The sequence below is a fragment of the Rhipicephalus microplus genome, chromosome 1, assembly GCF_043290135.1.
Source record: "Rhipicephalus microplus isolate Deutch F79 chromosome 1, USDA_Rmic, whole genome shotgun sequence".
In the NCBI taxonomy this organism is placed as follows: domain Eukaryota; kingdom Metazoa; phylum Arthropoda; class Arachnida; order Ixodida; family Ixodidae; genus Rhipicephalus; species Rhipicephalus microplus.
This window is the reverse complement of record NC_134700.1, coordinates 133,115,468-133,136,395: the sequence shown is the minus strand read 5'-3', so window position 1 is coordinate 133,136,395 and position 20,928 is coordinate 133,115,468. Positions and strand designations below refer to the sequence as shown.

The 20,928-nt window shown below is 43.8% G+C and overlaps 1 protein-coding gene across 1 annotated transcript in view; it reads right to left on the bottom strand.

The window, feature by feature from the left end:
- Window positions 1-3,085: 3,085 nt before the first annotated feature.
- LOC142798574 (phospholipid-transporting ATPase ABCA3-like) overlaps window positions 3,086-20,928 on the bottom strand; it is a 71,837-nt gene continuing 53,994 nt past the window's right edge. Inside the window, exons 6-7 of the mRNA XM_075887385.1 lie at window positions 7,955-8,165; window positions 3,086-3,938 (exon numbers count right to left, since the gene is read on the bottom strand). Coding sequence (XP_075743500.1) covers window positions 3,774-3,938; window positions 7,955-8,165 — 376 coding nt within the window. The 3' untranslated portion in view covers window positions 3,086-3,773. The remainder of the gene's footprint in view (window positions 3,939-7,954; window positions 8,166-20,928) is intronic.

The window sequence follows — 20,928 nt, the reverse complement described above, 5'->3', positions numbered from 1 at the left end:
CAGTAAATGTGATACGCTTGTTTGCTCAAAACGCTGAAGCGTTGTGAGGTGCCCTTTCCGATATTCACCATGAGGGGAGATATTGAACTTACGTGGGCAGTACCCACCACCATGAGATATCCCTCCATTCTGGTCCTGTAGTGGCCTGGCTATTTTCTGTTCTGCACTTTTAAATGATGCTGCAAAAAAGTGTGGCCCAGGAGTGTGTTCAACGGACGGCGTATACTTGCACCCCTATGCTAGACAATAAATATAGAGACCATGTTTTGCGAACCGTTCGGGAAAAAGTACAATAGCGTGGCTATGCGAAACCGTTGCCGCCTTTATGCCGTAAAAACAATTTTTTTTCCTCTCGTAAATACAGGCTGCCCGCTTCTCGGCCTACAATTATTTGAACTTTCGTAAAAATATTGTGCCTATAATTATGAGCTTGGACAGTTAAAACGGCGTTTTCCCTGCCTATTTTGGGCACCTAAAACGCGCCTTTGGTGCTTCAAAATCCGGCCTCTAATAACAACGCACCATTACGATGATGATGACAAATAGACAAATGTATGATGCTAAATATGGTCATACAAAGGTGTGCAAGAAGTAAATAACAAATGACCACAGTTTATATTACCGAATTATTCCATCGATTCTAAGGCAATCCATTTTCACGAGGCTCCACGTCACGCCTATGCACACAGGATCGCACATTACTATCGCAAGCGCTCCTAAATATTTGACAATTCTGTTTTGGAGGTGGTTTATACTTTCTATAAATGCGAAAGTGTAAAAATTTTCAAAACCTATTCCAAGTGTACAGGTAGCCCTGCTTTTGTTGGAAAAAGCTTACTTGTGATGTAAATTTAGACGGTCAGATTTTCTTTCGCCTATACATTTTACGTTATATAGATTGAATGATTTGGAAAATTTTCCCATGCAGCTTTCGAGACAGAAATTGTTTTTTTCGAAAGATTCGAAACTTCTCTCTTTAAATATAAGGTCTTCTGTTTTTTATGAAACAAATAACAGATCGGCGGTCACCAAGGTTGGAAGAGTTTGCGTGGAATGATGCTTATATATCGTGAAGGGTCGAGTACAGAGTATACTGGTACTCTACCTTTCGAATATTGACTACTCAATTTGATTCTCTAAGAATTTTTGCTATTCGAAGTATTCAATCTCCCATAAATAAAGTATGAGGGCCTCAATTCATGAAGCCAAAATGCAGCACGCGAAAACAATAGACTGTTTGCAATAATCTTCAAGTCAGCGTACCTGTAAGGCTTGTTTTCCAACCAAAAATTCTCGTTCACTGACTGCTTTTCTCACTCACTGTGCAGCGAAGGCACGCGAGCACGCGATTACAACACAATGAGCAAAAAAAATGAGTCTGTAAACTAGAGTTTTTGTTAGAAAACAAACCTTAAAGGAGAGCCACCTTGCAAATCATTGCAAACTGTCCATTCTCTTTCCGAACTTTGACCTTAAAAGGACACTAAAGTCAAATGAAAGTTTATGTCACATTAAAATCTCAATGTATTACAACGTCTAAAACGAAAATATTATTATGAGAAGTGCCATTTTTACAAAATAATAAGGTAAATACACGAAAATTTATGCGCTACGATATAAAGTTTGCAAAATGGTCCAAATTACGTCAGACGTACCACCTCTAATTATTCACTAGTAATCAAACTAGATGCACTGAGAAAAATAACCTACCGTGTATCAAGAGACGTAACAAAACGCTTCTTGTTCGTTTCTGTTGGACACATGGAAAAAAGAACCGACGGGCATTAAGTTATAGGGAATGGCACAAGTGGTTCACAAGTTCAACTTTCGCCTGGTTAAACTGGCCAGGTCGCGCGATCTAGCGGGGCCCGGTTGAACCGAAACACGTCTGCCATCTCTGAGCCAATGACGGGAAAATGTCTAATGGCTTTTGTTGATGTTGTGCCTTTGGCTGATTTTGTTTTGCTGCTACTAGTGTCAGCGACCGCGTAGTGAAGCCAGCCAACGTTGTGTGCAGCAACAGCAACATACGGGTAGTTTTAAGTGCGATAACCAGATCTGGTCCACTAAACGTGATTTTATTTTCAAACACGCACTTCCTTGGCACAAAACTAACACTAAGAGGTTTCTGGACTACTATTTCTACACTTACCGTCTACTTAATAGTTGCCGTTAGTGTCCATTTAACCGCCGTCACCACACCGTAATGCTATTCAGACAGGGTCTCTCTACCAGTGCGCTCAGAGAAAAAAGCCTGCAGCGTGAACGTGGGAAGCTCAGCATCTGTTTACGCTCTCCTCAATCTAAAACAAAACGGCAAGTACAATGCACACTTATTGAAAATGAAATTCAGACCCCTGGAAATTTTTTTCTGTTTTTTTTTCCAGTTGTCCAGATTTACTGGCATTCAGCTCTCCAGTGCAGGTGTCGGCCATCATTTTAGGCTGTGAGCCGAGATGCATTAAACAGACACGCCATGCGCTGAAGCCGATGCCAGGAAAAAAAAGGTACGATGGGGTCTTTGGAAGCAAAGAGAAAAAATTCGGCGTGTTCACAGTTACGTGCAAAAATGGAACAAAAATTTTCGGCACGCATGTCGCAAGGTTGCAATTCACAAACGCAGGTTGTCATGTCAGCTGTAAATGGCCATTGTTAATTCCTGTCTAACTCAAAACAACTCAACATTGTCACGTTTGCTTTCATATGGTGCATATATTGTCACGTTCGCTTTCATATAGTGTAGAAAGAGGGGTTCTGAGATCTTGCCAGGGGTGCGATAACAAACTCCCGTAGGCCCCAGGTTTTCGAACCTAGTGGAAACGCCTCAATGTCACGCGCCTATTTAAGGATCGTCACCTTGAGAAGCTCCATTTGCACGGAGCTACTTGAGTCTGCAAAATTGGCATCGAAGCCCCGATAGGCCACCAATTCCGACCGCTATAAACTTTTTCCTTTCTGACGTGCAGCCAGAAGTCTCCTTCCGTTATTTTCAGCACTCAGAAAGTATTCAGCTCCCAGTTATATATTTTACACCAAGTGCGAATTCCCTAAACCAACCCTTCAAACACTTGCGATGTGTACAGTCTCCCATTTCGGCTTCATATGTCGTGACAGCGAAAGCTGTACCTTTATCGTCACAACATATTAGCACGAAGCCACCTACAAAATGTCCTACATTTGGTCTCTACGGGCAACAAAACGCAATCATATGGCTGAGGTATGTTCCTGTTATTTAAGCGGGGGGTTGTAGACAAGTATACTAGGCCACCGAGTTTGGCGCACTTGGTTCCAAACTTGGCAACACTGAGGAAGTGTACATTGTGTTAAACGTTTTTTTCTTCACGATGACTGGTGATAAGCGTCAGAATACCGCACGCATGGCCATCTCGGTTTCTCGAGCGCTCTATTGGCACAGAAATGCATATGTCGACTAGGCTGATCAGAAATGCGGCAGTATAATCCTTGTGGGGCCTCTTTTCGAGATGTGCACCCACAGGCATGAGAACTCCTCAGCCTACTAGAAAAAACGTGGATAGAATCTAACGCATACACGTTTTCTCTCGCTTCTTTATATTTCACAATTTATTGGTTCTTGCACAAAAACATTGGGACAGGCAAGCCGAAGGCGCTGTACTGCACTATCAAACCAAATAATTATTTTTGATCAATCCTAAAAAGTCGCATCTACGAAATTCACGTACAGAATTCTAAGAGAGCATAAGTATTGCTTCGCGGAATACGAGATGTAGCTACATATTGCGTAAAACCTGAACTCACTCACTGAACTGACCTAAGACGGTCAGTTCAGTGAATACGTCCTCCAGTGTAGCCGGTGTCAGACAAACGTCATCTAGGTGCAAAGCCACTTTTAGTTCCTCAACCTTGGCGAAGATGGTTCCCCAAGAAAGAGCTTTGTCCAGCTGATACTCGTGCCTTCCCTGCGCGAGAAAGTGCGAACGATTTTGAGTAACGAATCTTGCTTTGTACATGGGAGATTTTTCACAAATTTTAGTTGGTTAGGGCGCAAGGATGACTACAAACTCCATCAGCGGAAATGCAGAACGCCCATTCTTTACCTTCATAAGAAAATCGCACCAGCTCGATTTCGGTCGACCCACTGGTGCCCAGTTTTTGTTAACGTAAATACTACATATGTAAAGGAAAATAAAAATATGGCTCCTAATATCTAGTTTAATTCAGTTTATTTTACATAGGAAACAAAGGGAGGCCAGAACAAAAAGTAGTGGTGTCTACTTGCCAAATATTTGGGCCCCCTGTGCAAGGCATACAGCAGAGGGACATATATACACACATATACTAATGACGTATTGAATATCACAAGAATTACCGATAATTTGTAAATAGAAGGTAAACAATACTGTTACAATCACTACATACATAAGAAGAAAATAAACACAAATGTAACTTTGAAGCACGCCAAAAAATTCTTGAAAGCATGCAACATTTCATTTAAAGTTATCTCTTTGTGTTACACTGAGAGACAAAGTCTTCCATCCCCATTTTAAGTGGTCTAGCCCGGACCAGCAACTAGCGAGATGTCGCAATAAAGTCACTTCATTATTTTATAAATAGGTGCTCAGTTATAGACTATTAATGGGGTCAGTACAGTTGAGCAGAGGTGTTAGTATAAAATTTTTTTCGGAAGATGTAGCCGAGGGTTGGATTTAAGGTAATAATTGTCGCTGGGTTAGATGGTTTAATATAACTTTAAAACTCGGCGCGCGAAGACAGCGGCACAAGGAGCACACACTCTAGAGCTTACTGACCGTCGGGAATGTCGTAAGTGTTATATTGTATTGTTAGTGTCTTCATTTGAAATATCATTTCTACATGAATTATTGAACCAATAGTATGTACGTACAGAGGAAAGTGCAGTCGCTTTATAGAGCTGATAAGATAGCTGGCCTCGGTAGCTGGAGAGGGGACGATATTCTCGTTATTGCCGTGGTACCTGACACTTTGGGTTATGTTATAATTTATGAAAAAATGCGTTGCCATTGTCATAATTACTACATAAAACCACCGCAACAAATTGGGTTCGCATGACGATTAAAATATTTCAGACACGCAGAACTTATCAACGTATCCAGGGTAGGCGAATGTAGTTTAATTGAGCATGTGCACGCTAACTCTTTATGCACGGAACGTAGTTGGGTTTAGTGGAGCTTATGTTATTGTGACGTTGTCACCAGCTACAGAGCAAATACTATTCAGTCAAAAATTTTCATTCTCATCTCAGTTGTTTTTAATGATCCACGTATTTTCCCATCACTAAAAAGCTTCAGAACGTCATCAAACTTCAACTAAGAAGCAAGGGAGAAATAAGCCGGATAGAACATGAAACCAACCCGTCATAGTCTGGTAGTTGGTGCTGTATTGCGCTACTGATATCACTAACTCCTATAGAAACTAAGTAGATGCTATGTGCATGAAACACGAATTTCGAAGCTTTTAGCTCTGGAAATACTTGACGCACTCATACTCGATGAAACTGTATAATAATCTGCAAAATGGTTGCTCCGGCGTTGTTCGTACAGTTTATGAATGGTGTTCACGCGCGTGCTGCTGTCACGAAAACACATCGTAAGAAACCAATTTGAAAAAAAAAGAGTGGGTGAAAATAAGCTATATGGGCCGTCTTCAAAATGTTTTCATGAAACATCTTCTTGCAGCGAAATCGCACACTCTGAATTTCTGTGTTTTTTTTTCACTGACAAGTACTCGCTTACAACCGATAAGTCATGGCGAACACCCCAGTTGATATATTTTAATTTTGCTTCAAGGTAAGCGTTGGTGCCCAACTTATTTGGCAATACTTTGCAGCTTCATAAATGAGAATTTTTTATTAAATCTATAAAACCAAGTTATTGCATCTCAGAACACACAATTAAGTTCCGGAGGCGGAGACTGAAGTGAGACTTTAAGAACATAGTAACCATGACAAAAAAATATAGTGTGCTTTTAGGAGCATGTAATCTCGTACACCATCATGAGTATAACGTGGATAGAGCTCTGTGGCCATGCGCGAGTAAAGAGAGTATTCGACGTCCCAGAAGAATGTAGCGTCCGAAAGGCGCTATTATTCCTCGTCCCCCAAGATCTTTTGTCAGTTTACTCTCAAGGTGGTTTTTCCTGCTAATGCTTGTATTTCATTATCGCAGCAAGGAAGATCTTTTTTTTTTCTTTTAGAAGGGGCGCAAACCGGACTATATAGCCGATACTTACAGGAGGCCATCTTTATTCGCCCATATTCGTCGTAATTAGCAATAGTAGACATAATAACACTATACATTACGATCATACTTAGAGAATATAAGATACAAGGTTTCACATTACAGCCTGCTTGTCGCAATAAACATTGCATGCCAGAAGTTCTTAAGACAACTCTTCGCCTTTTGCGGCAATTGGCCGTAAGGAAACAACATAAGTGCTATGGAATACACATGAGGCAATGGTGCTGCATAGAGCCTACAGAGCGGAGAGCAGGAGACACAGGGCTAAATACAGCTTTAACAGAACTTGCGTCTTTTGCACTCATCCTAAAACATCGCGAATGATACTTGTTTCATACAGCCTCGCATAATTGAAATGAGTGTTTGGGAGGTGAGTTTGAATCCGTACTTCTCCTTTCTTATTTGTTGGTGATTGCAATCGTATTACAATAACACTCGCAAATGAACCTCTTGGCACGAAGAAAACTGTTACTGCCCTTGTGACTGCGATGAACATTTCCGTTTTCCATTTATTATTTATACCTTCGTGCCGCATCCACTTTCCTTCATAGTGAGGCTGGATTGGATGAACATGACAAGTCTATCTCTTCTGAAAGAATACAACTGCCACATTATCGAGAACTCAACGCACTTATTGGCTCTTCTAGAGGATTTTGAAATGATTGCACCATACACGCACACACACACATACCCGCTCACATTTAAAGACCCGGAGAAATAAAAGAACGTCGCACTGGGTTTATCGTTTGCTATTGTGACCTCTTATTTTGTTTTTGCTTTCGTTGTTCAATCCTACTTCTCAAATAATGGGTCGCCAACTTGCCCAGAATGCTGCTCTCATTACGCACGTATGAAGGATAGCCGTCGTCCCTGCAGATCCAAACATCCGTTTCGTCTCAATAAAAAGGTAAATAAAATTTGGGTAATTACTGCCATGTTAACGTCTCGTGTTATCGTAACATCTCACCAGAAATAATAAAGTATTTATAAAACCAGGGAGATAATAGTTCCGTTCCTTCAGTTTTCACAATATGTGGAAGTTTCTTGAAACACCTGAGATAGATAGATAGATAGATAGATAGATAGATAGATAGATAGATAGATAGATAGATAGATAGATAGATAGATAGATAGATAGATAGATAGATAGATAGATAGATAGATAGATAGATAGATAGATAGATAGATAGATAGATAGATAGCGTGTGTACAAGTGAGTGTGCGTGTGTAATGCGTAAAGCTCCAGCGACATGACTGCACTTCGAGGAACAACGTGCTTTATTACTTGAAAGTTGACACATGAAATAAAATGAACTCCGAACCCACAAAAAGCTACATCATATGATAGGGCGGGCTCAAGCACAGCCCCTAATATTCACCCAGGCGGGACGCACCACTACCTCGCGCACAACAGTTGGTCTCCGACAGTCTGCGCTATACCACGGCTGCTGCTTTTAAAGCCCGTGAGTGGGCCAGGCGTATCGATAGTGCGCAGCCCATGTCGCGCAAGCGACGCAATGAGCGTGACTCCTATGTACAAGGTAGGGCAAACACAGATTTCGGTCGTTCAATGTATCCGCGACGTATTGAGCGGCAAAAACGTCTGAGCATTTCACCAGCTCTAGAGCAATCCGTTAATTATATATGGACTCCGTATTTTGCGACATTCGGAGCCATAGTATCGCAATATTAGCACTCACCTTGTACGCACGCAGCCGCTTGCTTTGTGGCAGTATTTCGTTCACAATCGATGCTACCCGTGTTGTGGTGTCACGTTCTTCTAGTAGAGTGAAGGCAAGGTTGCAACCACGACCGTACCGCTGGACTAAATGGCGTAGCGATCCCAGGCAGCGAAACTGCCCGTCGGCCATGATGCCAACACGATCACAGGCAGCCTCGCACTCATCCATTCTGCAACACATGCCCGTGATATGACTTCACATAATGAACAGGAAAGCAAGAACGCTAACGTATGCATATATATATATATATATATATATATATATATATATATATATATGACCGAGTGCCAGTGTGGCAAATGTAAGAGGGTACACCTGCAATGAAAAACAGACATCCGCGTTCTTCGTACTATTGCTTTAGCTAGTGTTTCGAAAGACAATGCAGAATCCCCTCCCTTCGATGGAGTCGTCTCTCAAGTGTTGCAGCAGTGGTTTCGTTGTAGGTTGGATTATTCGAAAGCAGCTTCAGTTAGGTTAGATCAGGTTAGGTTAGGTTAGGATCCTAGCGATGTCCAATTTGTGATGCAGGGTTCTTGTTGCTGATTTGTTTTTCTCCCGGGCTGAGCCTCAGAGAGTTTTGTTAATAAGGACAAAGCCGTTCGGTTTCCAAGAAACACACAAAAAGTTTAATTGAAAAGAAAAAAAGGCAAAGATTCCTCACAAAACAAAACACTTAATAAACAGTTGACTGGACATGACGAAACACATCTGTAAACACCCAACAAAAACGTTCAAAGTCAGTAACTAAACCTAACGTTCGAAAGGGGCTGAGTGATGGGAGTAGCGCAAGAGTATCGGTGCAGTCTCACCCACAAGTTGGTTTTCGGCGGTGATGAGAAACCGGAACGCCGTGACTCCTGCGTCAATGCGTGGGCTGGACGAGGACGAGGGAACGCTGGCTGCTGGCGACACGTCGAAAAGCCCTACCAAATCGTGATGGTTTCGGCTTGAGGAGCGTGGACACGTCGGAGACGGTAGAACGCAGGCTGGTGGCGACGCGTCCGGGAACTAGGGTCGACCTAGTCAAGCAGCTGGGCGCACAGCTCGGGCCCGGAGCCCGACGGCTGTAGCTCGCCTGCCGGAACCGAAGTCCGCAGGCTCTGGAAAGGAGTTCAGGACCGGATGGCCACGGTCCTTTGGAGCGGGAACCCGACAGCAGGAGGCCCCGGCCGGTGGAAGTCCTGTAGGCTCGGGTCCGGAACCCAACGGCCCATCTTCAGCGCCCGGTCCGGTGACGACCTTCCGCTTGCACTGCCTGCCTCGAATTCCCCTTGCTCTGGTCTCCCCAGGCTCCTGCTTCAGCTCTGGCCCACTTGTCTCGTTCTCATTGGAGATACTACTGTTTCGTGGTGTCAAGCCATTGGGCCTTGAAATCTCCGTGTTCGCTGCCCATTGGATGTTTTACCTTTTGTTTACTTCACGTCCTGCCACGCATCCTCGTGCTTGACGCTCTTTAACGTCGTCATTCTTGTTTAAGCAGCACCGCACGTGCACTCTGGTATTTCTCCTTTTGTTTTTTTTTTTTTCCGTGACGCGCACTTTTCGAAGGCGCGCACTTTGAACGCGCACCACACATCACACCGATACATAAAAAGAGGCTGCAAATAAAGTCAATACTACCGTAAATCTTTTATAAAACGAATTGGAGATGGCGTTTTCAGCTTGATTCTTAGTCCAGCCTTGTATTACATTCATAAACCGTATGTGATCTGCGCTGTTCGCGCTTCCTTGTACTGGAGAAACCGCTTTGTAAGAGTGTAAACTTGATTGAATAAAACGAGAGGTTTTGTAATATATATGCAGTGCCCTAGGCACATAAGCAAGTGAATGAACATGAGAACGACGGTTGCTAAACTGGTTAGGAAGGCAATGTTATTCTGACTAAATAATGTATTGAATATTGCACATGCTAACTCTAAAAGGTAGAGCATTATCTTTAGCTATTGATTGAGTGAAAAAACTTTATTGGCAATGCGGCATAAAGTGGGAGGGGATAGAGGATTCAAAGCGAGACACTAGTCTGCTCGGTCGTCCCTGAGCAGCCTCCTACTCACGTCAAACCAATGGGGCACCGCTTTTAGTCCCTGGAGTTCAGGATGCTAAGCACGTGCTGGACCACGTCTTCTTGGTTGCCTGATTCTCGACTGATGATATTGTTGCTGATGACAGTTGGCATTGCGTCTTCTTGGTTACCCGGTGGGGGCGCTCAGTCCCAGGGGAGGTTTCTCTATGTGGCTTGCGCCTTCTTGCAGCATATATCCGTTAAGAAGGCACACGCGTTAACTAGCCGCGGGTGTCCGCGAGCACATTTCTCAGAGCCGCGCAGACCCGATGCCGAAGACAAAGATTATTCCATCACAACCTACGATGAAGTTCTGCATTAGTACAGAACGAGCAGACGCCTCCACCCACCACCTCACCGAGACCTACAACGCCGCGAAGCAGTCACACCACGACAGTGCAAGTGAAATCCATATGAACCCCCATCTGGGCATAGCACGTCTGCCCAGAGGTGTACACCACAGATATTTGCCTACATTAGAGCTATTGCAGTTGAGGTTCAAGTGAATAGAGTGAAATTGAAAAGTGCTTTCAGCCGTGTTAGTTGCCCGTATGTGTTGGCACACTTTCCAGCGAGCCTAACCACATGACCGACATGCGTGTATAGGCGTCTTGTCAGTTTTCAAACACACATCACCCTTGATGTTATTTGAGCGTGTATATACAAATTGCGGAGCGAAAGAAAAGGCCTTGATAGTCGTTCACACTGTTGCAAGATGTTAATATGTCCCTTTATAATTTGGTTTTTCTAAGGAGATACATTAATTGATTGATTGATTGATTGATTGATTGATTGATATGTTGGGTTTACCATCGCCAAACCATCATATGATAATGAAAGACGCCGTAGTGGAGGGCTCTGGAAATTTCTAACGCCTGGGGAACTTTAACATGCACGCAAATCTGAGCACACAAGCCTACAGATTTTCCGGCTCCATTGGAAATGCGGCCGCCGCAGCCTGGATTCGATCCCGCCACCTGCAGGTAGCAGCCAAGTACCTTAGCCACTAGACCACCGTGGCGGGTCACTTCTAAAAGGGTAGTTTCCGAGTGTTATAACCAAGTTTTCCCGTCTCTCGCTTCAATTCTTTCTGCTGGTATAGTAGCTGCTGCCAATATTTTGTTCTTGTTTCTTGATTGTTCTTTCAGTATTTTTGTTTTTTTCTTCTTTGTTGACATTTTCTTTATTTCTCTCTCAGCCCAGAGGACAATGGTACGAAAGTACATCGAAGCCTGGTGAATTTTGTCTTGATGAAGGTTGCGCTTCGATCAAAACGTTTAGAAGTAAACAGTTTTTCAAAAGTGTATACCTTTTTTCTGTTCATTTTACGGCAGCTGAAAACAAACTTCTCATAGTATATCATTCTTAATACATGTACATGTACGACACCTTACTGTATCGGAGGAAGTTACGGCGCAGTACGGTATACAATAGCTGTTATCTGCGACAAATTTGTTTAGAGACTGTTTTCAAGCTCTGGATTGAAGCCATTTAGCTTGAACGAAGCATTTGTGCATAGTGCCTGCGTGGAATTGCACATTCGCGCATGTAGCTTAGTTTAAATGCCGAGACTTCAGGCAGGGTCTTTACATGGCGAAGCCTATTTACAGGAAAGAGCGAAGAGGAATCCTGCTACAGTATACACCTGCAATTCTCGCAAATCCGCTGCAGCTCTTTCGTGGCCAGATAACGCGCGGGGCTTGCCAAAGACTGAATCATTCCAGTCGAAGGTCGCCGGTTCGAAGGTCACCGGTTTGAAGGTCGCAGGTCCGGATCCTGCCAGTGGCAAGTTATCTTTTAGTTCACTTTCGTTTCTTTGAATTTACATTACAATCACTCTTAGTGGCATCCTCTACACATCTCACGACATTATTTCCTCCTAGTTTTGATTATATTGAAGGAAGCATTTTATTCCACATCCTCTTATCTGCCCCAGAATCCTTGTGCTAACCTGGAGAGAACATTTCATAGACAACAGCCAACAGCATTATAAATTCAAGGCACATATAGCCACAACAATGGAGGTGTAGAAGTAGTCATCTATTTTAGGTTGCTGCCTCTTCAATCATTATTTCCAGTTCCCATCGTTTCATTTCACCATTCTCCTACCCACCACCGTTGTACTGTGCGGCCAACTCGGACTGAAAGAGCGGGGCGTTTTTTCTGTGTTTCTTTTTATGGATTTCTCATTCGCACACGCATTCACACCTGCTTTTTTTGTTGTTGTTGCGCTATACCTTGATAAGCCGGCTAAAATGTCATATTCGCGGGGGCAATAATAACGAAACTGGCTCTATGGAATATATCATTTCTTTTTGTATTCAGTGTAAACAAATGCAGATTAACTGGTGAATTAAAATGACAGAATATTACAGCACTCTAAGTAGAAATATAGGCCATATAACATCGCCACGTTAGGGCAGCCATGTATGATGTTAAGCTGCTCAAGAAGTAACATTGTTGTGCGTTTGCCGCATTCTTGACATGGTGCCACTGGGTGCCAGGTGAATTTTTTTAGGAAGCCTGATAAAAGCATGGTAATAATGGCATCCTAAGCACTCCCATGCGCTGAATGCTGAGAACAGATCTTACAAAATAGTTTCTGCCTATGCTTAATGTGTACTAAGCTGGCGAAAAACTCAACAGTTCGATCTGTACCATGGCTGCTGTTGGTGACTAAATTGCTTCGAATTCACTATTTGCGCCCCGTCTGGCGACGATAAGTTATAGACTGCTGCCATATTCACATCCTAGCTACAATAAATTTATATTTTGTAGTATTGCCGAAAGCCGGTAACTTTATGATTTCCAGGCAAAATACCGAGCAAGCTTAACAACTACTTAAGCAACGATAATCTAGTGGTTGCCATGTTCGCCTGCTGACCTGCAGTTCGCGGTAGCTAATCCCTGGTGCTACCAGCGTAATTTTGATGGAGGTGATATTGCTCTAGGCTCTACAGCTTCGATTTAGGTGCATGTTGAAGATTTCGGGGTAGTCGGAGCTTCCTGAGTCCTCCACCACGCCATTTGATAATCGCAGGATGGTTTCGAGGTGTTCAACCACAGCCACCAAAAAAATATTCTTTTTAGATGCGTCAGCCCATGCACGCGCATGTCTTTTCCTCTCCAGCAGTTCGGTGCTATCCGAGGCACTTTAGTTACGGCACCCCACAAATACGGAGCGACGAAGTTCTTGCACTTCTCCGCTTAGTGAGTACGACTCGCACTCATTACGGGAGATTGGCCGTAATGGGGATTGATGATTTTAAACAAGTGATAAAAATTGAAAATTTCTACAGTATAACTGTTCTCTATGGAGTTGCATGAAACTTGTAAATTGTTCATTTACGGCTTGCGTACCAAGCAAGGGCTGAACAAACTACGCTGTTATTTCTACTTGACTGCCGATTGAAAGCAGTATTATTTATCGCTTGATTAAAAAATACGTTTCATAACACCAGTTTCCAACCATTTCGCCGCAATTATGTGAATATGACCTAATGATTTGGATACTTCGGCAACTTTTTCCTGGAGTCTGGGAACCTAGGCAGGATCGCCCGAGCTTGGCCAAACTCAGAATCTCTTCGGGATCTTTTCGAGCTCTGGCAACACCACCTAGACTATAGACAAGGCCCCTCCAGGGAGAACGTGACGTCACGATAGTTGCCCACCTACACCCCGGCCGTCGCCGCCACTCGTCCTTGTTATATCTGCTGTGGGCACTTATTGAAAGCCGGTGTTTCTTTTTTTTTGTTCTTTTTGTTCCTGCGCGGTCTGCATTTGTTTACGCCTGCCTTTATACTTTAGTGATCAAACTGTAATAGTCAGAAATTTGGAAGAAGAAGTGAATGGAAGAAGCCCGTAGCTTCATTTCGCTCTCCTAATTCAGTTATTATATTGAGTTCAGGATCTTTTTACAGTGTGTGCGGTGAGTGGACTGTCTCCAGAGTGGCAGCTAAACATCGGTGAGTCGGAGTTTCACTACGCATCGCGATCAGAATTGCCTCTTAGCGGGCCCGTGCCTCACACCTGGCAAAGCCCGGGTATGGGGGACAACGAGATGCCGCTAGCGCCAAGCAGAGTACCACTTATCCATCCCGCTCGACGTCAAGTTGCTGCAGGCTCAGCAACAATAGCGACGTCCCATACAGAGAACAGCGAGGCCTCGCAGTGCAAGAAGAGGCGTACAGATGAGGAAGAAGAGGTTGACAACGATGACGCCACATCGACGTACTCCCTTAATTACATGACAAAGATGGATACAGAAGCACCCAAGGAAGACGAGGAAGCTTACACGGTGGTCACCCATCACAAGAACTGAGCTACGGGGATACCGGTGGCGTTCAGACCAATCGCTGCCAAGGACTCCTTCTGGAAGGTGAATCCCAATCGCATAGCATCTGAGATAATCTCTGCTATCAATGAGAAAGTGACATGATCAAGAATGAACAGAGACGGAAGTTTTTGTGTTGGAGTACGGTCGCTGTACTCGGCAAACAAGTTGCTGCTGATCAAGAATCTGGCTGGATTGCCTGTACATGTGATAATGCCTCAGTCTTACATGAAGACCCTAGCAAAGATAAGAGATGTTCCACTCGAATACAGTGATTATGACCTACTGGAATATCTTAAAGATGCTGGAGTAATCTCAGTCACACGACAAAAGAGATGGGTAAGAAATGAAGACGGAAGTGTCACAATGCAGCCCATACGTAATGTAATACTCCAGTTTAGACATGACATGCCATTGCCAAAAAGAGTTGCTCTCGGCTTTACGGTTCCCACTGTCGAGGAATACATTGAGCTGGCGGTAAGGTGTTACAACTGCCAGAGATATGGCCATAAGGCTAAAACTTGCAGGGGAACCAAGAGATGCAAGGTATGTGCGGGCGCACATGATTACAAAGAATGCACCTCGAAGCGTCAACCTAAGTGTGTCAACTGTGCTGGACCACATCCGGCGTCGTTCTCAGGCTGCTCTCGAAACCATTTGGCATCGGCAGCACAAAGAGAGAGAATTGTAAAAGGGCACCATTAGATATGAAGAGGTCTAGCACCCAAAGCGGATATAGTCGAAGATGTTCCTGTGGCACAAAGAAATGCAAAACAGTGACTCCTACCACGACTCACAGTGACTCCGCCACGACTCTTACTCGGAAGTATCGAAGCGCTCAGCACCAAAAACCTCGCGTTGGCAAAAAAGTCCGGGACCAAGAACACGCTGAAGTGGAACTTTCTGCCGGGCCAGACACAGCCAAGGAGCCACTGATTACCAAAGGAAAGAGTCACAGCAGCTTGCTAAGGAAAAATTCTTCAAGAAATGCGATCTTGGCGGAGACAGCCGGAAACGAGCAAGTCATTTTGCCAATAATCTTTGCGGCTCTCAAAGCAATTCTACGATCCCTGCCACAAGCAGGTTCTTTACCAGAAGTGAAATTGCTGCTAGATGTTGAGCATCTTCTCTTGTCGTAATCATGGCTACCGGACTATCTAACTGGTACAAAAGAAGTGCAATATTTCTGTGGAACTGCAACGGTTTACAGAATAAGAGTGGAGATTTTTGGAAATTCGTTGCTCAGCACGGGTTTCCGATTTTGTGTATTTCCGAAGCAAGAGTATCGACTAACTTCCGCTTCTCCAATTATGTGGTGTACGAAGCAGAACGCCCTGCTGCAAAAAGCAGGGTGATGTTGTGTGTGATACGCGATATTCCGTCGACACTTGTGGCTACTTCAAAAACAGATGCGCCGGAATTTGTTAGATGCAAGGTGAAGTTTGTTAACGTTACTGTAACTGTAGATAGTGTTTACGTGCACCCTCAAGCAAACGTTTCATACGCAGAGTTGGCTGCAGTGTGTAGATCTGACCATGATCCCATAATTATATGTGGTGATTTTAACGCGCACCATGAATTGTGGGGTAGTGAGCGTTGTAGTGTTGGGGATCTGCTATAGTAAAAATATGCGAAGATTATGGTTACACTATACTAAATGATGGTTCTCCGACGTTTCTACGGGGGCATAACTACTGCAGCGTACTAGACATTACTGTGTGCTCCCCTGAATTAGCGGCTGGAGCAGACTGGACTGCAGACGCTGACACAAGAGGAAGTGACCACTTGCCAGTATCCATATATCACCCAAAGTTGAAGAAAACAAGAAATAACCGCACAACAAGAATTACAAATTGGGCAATCTTTCGAGAACTACAGAGACAAAATCTCGAACCCTGTTCCGACGCAGAAACGTATGCTTCGAAGATAAAAAAATTTCTAACAAAAGCAACTCGTGCAGTACCCATTCCAGATGGGTATTCGGGTGTTGACGCTGAGTATGAGAGGCTTCCGGCAATACGACGCCGATCTGAAAGAAGACATCGCAGGTCGGGTAATTTAGAAGATTTTAATGTTGCACAGAAAGTACATTCTGCAATGCGTAACCAACTGCAGAAGCTTTCAACCAAACGGTGGCAAGATTTATGTGCCTCACGTTCTCCATTTACCTCGGCGCCTCAACTGTGGAACATGGTACGCGCTCTCCGACAGCCAGTAGTCCGCTCGAGACCACTACAGGCTCTAGCGCTGTCTCGAGGAGTTAGCGAACGTGTGATTGCCGAAGAATTTTGCGATCTTATACTGAGAAATGGAGACACCACCCAAACTAGCGAATATAAATCCTCAGCAGAATCAGCATCGGCGGTTGTAACAAAGTTCTCTGCGATCAGTTCATCAGATCTGGATGACAGCTTCACCCCAGAGAAGCTCCAATATGTGCTGTCTTCAGTAAAACGAACAAGTTCACCAGGAACAGATGCAGTTACAAACGCTGGTCTTGCTAACTTGTGCAAAAAAGGAAAATTACACCTGTTGGACATCTATAATAAAAGTTGGCAAGAAGAAAAAGTTCCGGAAAGTTGGAAGATATCAAAAGTAGTACCGTTGCTAAAGCCAGGGAAGAGCCCTCTGCAGTTGGACTCGTTTAGGCCGGTTAGTTTGACAAGTTGTTTTTCAAAAGTGATGGAAAAAATGATCAATGAACGAATTTTATGGTGGATAGACATAAAAAAACTACTACCAAAAAGCATAGCCGGCTTCAGAAGAGGTAGATGCACAATGGACTGCATTCTGGATTTGGTCACAGATGTGGAAAACCAACGAATGCAAGGAAATAACGCTGTCGCTGTATTCCTTGATGTCCACCGAGCATACGACACAGTGAGTCACGTTCACGTTCTGGAAGGCCTGGCGTTACAGGGATTCAAGGGCAAGATACTGCATTGGATCGTTGACTTCCTGAAGCACCGGAAAATTTTTTTAGTTACGCAGGAGGGCCCAACGTCAGAACATGTCATCAACCAAGGAGTGCCACAGGGCAGCGTACTAAGCCCTACTCTCTTTAATGCAGTCATGGCGCAGCTCCCGTATAATCTTCCACCTAACATCAGATGTTCAGTATATGCTGATGATATAAGTATATGGACGTCTGGTCCATCGTTTTTGGATGTACAACAAACTCTACAAAAAGGATTGGATTGTGTAGACCATTTTCTAAAAAAAAAAGAGGAATGGCACTGAGTCTGGCTAAAACAGCCATACTTCCGTTTACATTAAAAAGACCTGGAAACTTCCAGATTATTCTGCAAAATCAGCCCATTCAAATGGTTAAAACTCATAAAGTCTTGGGAGTAACTTTAGAGCGGAGACTAACATGGTCGCCTCATGTCCAGTCCCTGGAACAAAAAGTGAATCAGGCCATTCGAATACTCCGGCATCTCTGCGGGGCCAAATGGGGTGGTACTACAGAGTCGTTATTAGCCCTACATGTTGCCTGGATACGCCCCATCGTAACTTACTCATTGCCTCTGCTGCATGGACTCCCAGCCTCCACCGAAAGGAGACTTCACTTGTTATTGGCAAGGAGCTTGAGGGTATGTCTGGGTTAACCACGGTCAACTTCCAGTGCTTTAGTGTATGCGGAGGCTCGAGAGCCACCTTTGGCTGTACTCCTAACTAAAGAAACATCTCGAAATTTATTTAGAATTTTCACGCTACATGAAAGTCATTATTTATCTGGTGCACTAACACAAAGGACGGCAACGAGACTACAGGATACTATATCATCATTTCAAGCAGTAGTACCAGAATTTAAACAATGGAAACCTTCAAAATCACCTTGGACGCTTCCACTTCTCAACGTTATCCGTGAAATAGACGGCATAGAGAAGAAAGCAGATATGACACCTCTAGTAGCGGCACAGTTGGTACTTCATCAGCTTCATGTAATGCATAATGAAAAACGAAGATATATACAGACGGATCATGCACAGAAGAAGCGTCAGCCTGTGCGGTCTTTATACCCGAAATTCAGAAAAAGAGGATGTACAAATTATCGCACAAGTCTTCATCGACGACAGCAGACTTGGTGGCTATCTTTGAAGCAGTTAAGCTTATCTGCGAGAATCCTGAGCCACGAAAATGGGTGATATGCACTGATAGCAAACCTGCTCTTCAGCTAATCATAAATGTGAGATCACCTTACAAAAATGGTGAAATAGCACAATGTATCGCAGAAACTGTAAAATATGCCTCATCGCAGGGTCATAACATCGTATTCCAATGGATACCGAGCCACATTGGAATAAAGGGAAATGAAGATGCTGATAGTCTCGCGAAGAAAGCACTGAAGGAAGGACGGGATTGCACAACACCTATGTCTGGGGCGGATATTCGACATTTTATATCACAAGGAGCTAACCAATGTTCGATGGAGAAGTGGTTTGAGAGCCCTAAATCAAAGGAAACGGTACTTTATGAAGTTGATCCACACAGAAAATTTTCCATAGCGATAGACCTCCCACGACACCTAGAGACATTGATCCACCGACTTAGATTTGAAGTAGCATACACAAACAGCTTCCTGCACAAGATACATCGATCCAACTCACCGGAATGCCATTGTGGTCATGCAGAAGAAAATGTTCACCATACTCTTTTGGAGTGCGTTAAATACGCGAATGAAAGAGAAAAATTAAAGAACAAATTAGCAAGTTTGGACAGACGGCCCCTCACAATAAAGAAACTACTTGGACCATGGCCTGAGATGCATCTCCAGAAAAAGGCAATAATCTTCCTGACAGACTTTTTAGTGGAGACCGGACTGGACAAGCGCCTATGACTGACAGCCAGAGATGGGTATTATGTAAAATGTGGTCATGTATATACTGAGTAAGGTGTGCGTGTAAGTAGTTTATGACTGTCTGAACTGCGTGAAGAAAACTGTGTATTGGCATGTTATTTGAACTGGTTTCAGTGTCTATTATGTGTTTTTTTTCTTTTTTTCTGTATTGTTATTTTGGGTACCGTTCTGTACTATTATTTTATTTTTCGCTGCAAAACTTTGTGATATGAAGTAGCGGAGGCAATAGTCACCTCAACCTCTCCACAGCAAAAACAGTTAAAACAGAACAGAACAGAACAGTCAGAAATGCATTTGTAGAAGTGGTTTTATTAGGACGAAAGGCTAAAACCATCCTACCTCATTTCTTGTTCAAGGTTTTGATTTTTCTGTCAGCTGCCTTTTTTGTGCGGTGCTTTGGATGGTGTCATTTTGAAGTCTACAAAAGTTGTTCAGAGCGACATTTGTTGCAACACGCACTACATGCCGCACGATAGTCTCAGAGGTATAGCCATTTTCACAAGTCTCTAGCTCAACATCTCCTAGCAGTGATGTGGTAATGGAGCTTACAATGCCACGTTGGTTGTTCGACGCGAGGAACGCCTTTGCATTTTCTTCCTTGGTGAGCTTTTCGACAACAAGCGTTGTCACCCGCGCCATGTGCACAGTACATGGCTGCAGAAACTTTAAGCTTCCTCTTGACAAGTTGTCAATCATTGTGTTACCTCCCACATCTATGTTCCTGCTCTCTAGGACGAGCACGATGCTGCAAAATGCGCATGACAGCTTCTTCAGAGCTGAATGAGCACAATATCCAGCGATATAAGCAACGACCTCCATGTCATGCTTTGGGTTAGAAACTTCATAATTTGAGATGTGAACAGAGAAGTTATGTTGCGATACTTCTGTGTCACTTTCGCTGCTGATGTCTGGCTGCGGAAGCATCAGCAGCTTTGGCAGACGAATATTCTTTTCAGACTCCAGAAGCTGCCTCACGGAAACATGATATTGTGCACCAGCAAGCGGACGGTAGCGATCGAAGCGATCTTCAAGAGTGTCAGTTTGAAATTTTTCCAGCAAGACATACTTGAACTTCAGTTCTTCTAAACAGTACCGAGACAGCTCAACAAGGGAGTAGCAAGTGAGTCTCAATGCAGAATGTGTTTCCCTTGTCAAGCAGCCACGGCTCATGTGGACGCTGCCCCAAGCATCCAGTCAGTCTACCATGCCACTAAGGAAAAACAGCTGTTGATCCACCGTAGAATTCACTGGATTTTGAAGGGTGTCGTTCAGTCGGCGACCTTTCGAAGGGGTCTTCACGTTGACGATTTTCCACCACGTCGATATGATGTTTATGAAGAGAGCTGTTGAACTGGCACATGTGGTTTCAAGGGCATCACCACGCGTCTCAAGTGCGTTTGATACAAACGGATTAATGACATTTAACACCAGGCCCGTGTGCTCAGATTTGGGTGCACGTTAAAGAACCCCAGGTGGTCAAAATTTCCGGAGCCCTCCACTACGGCGTCTCTCATAATCATATGGTGGTTTTGGGACGTTAAACCCCACATATCAATCATTTAACACCAACTTTACATTTTGTCGCTCCATAGGTGTTGGATTGATTGCCTTGGAATTTAGCTTGTAGCCAAGCTTGAGAAGCGATGTCTGCTCCAGTGCATACAGCTGCCGTACGG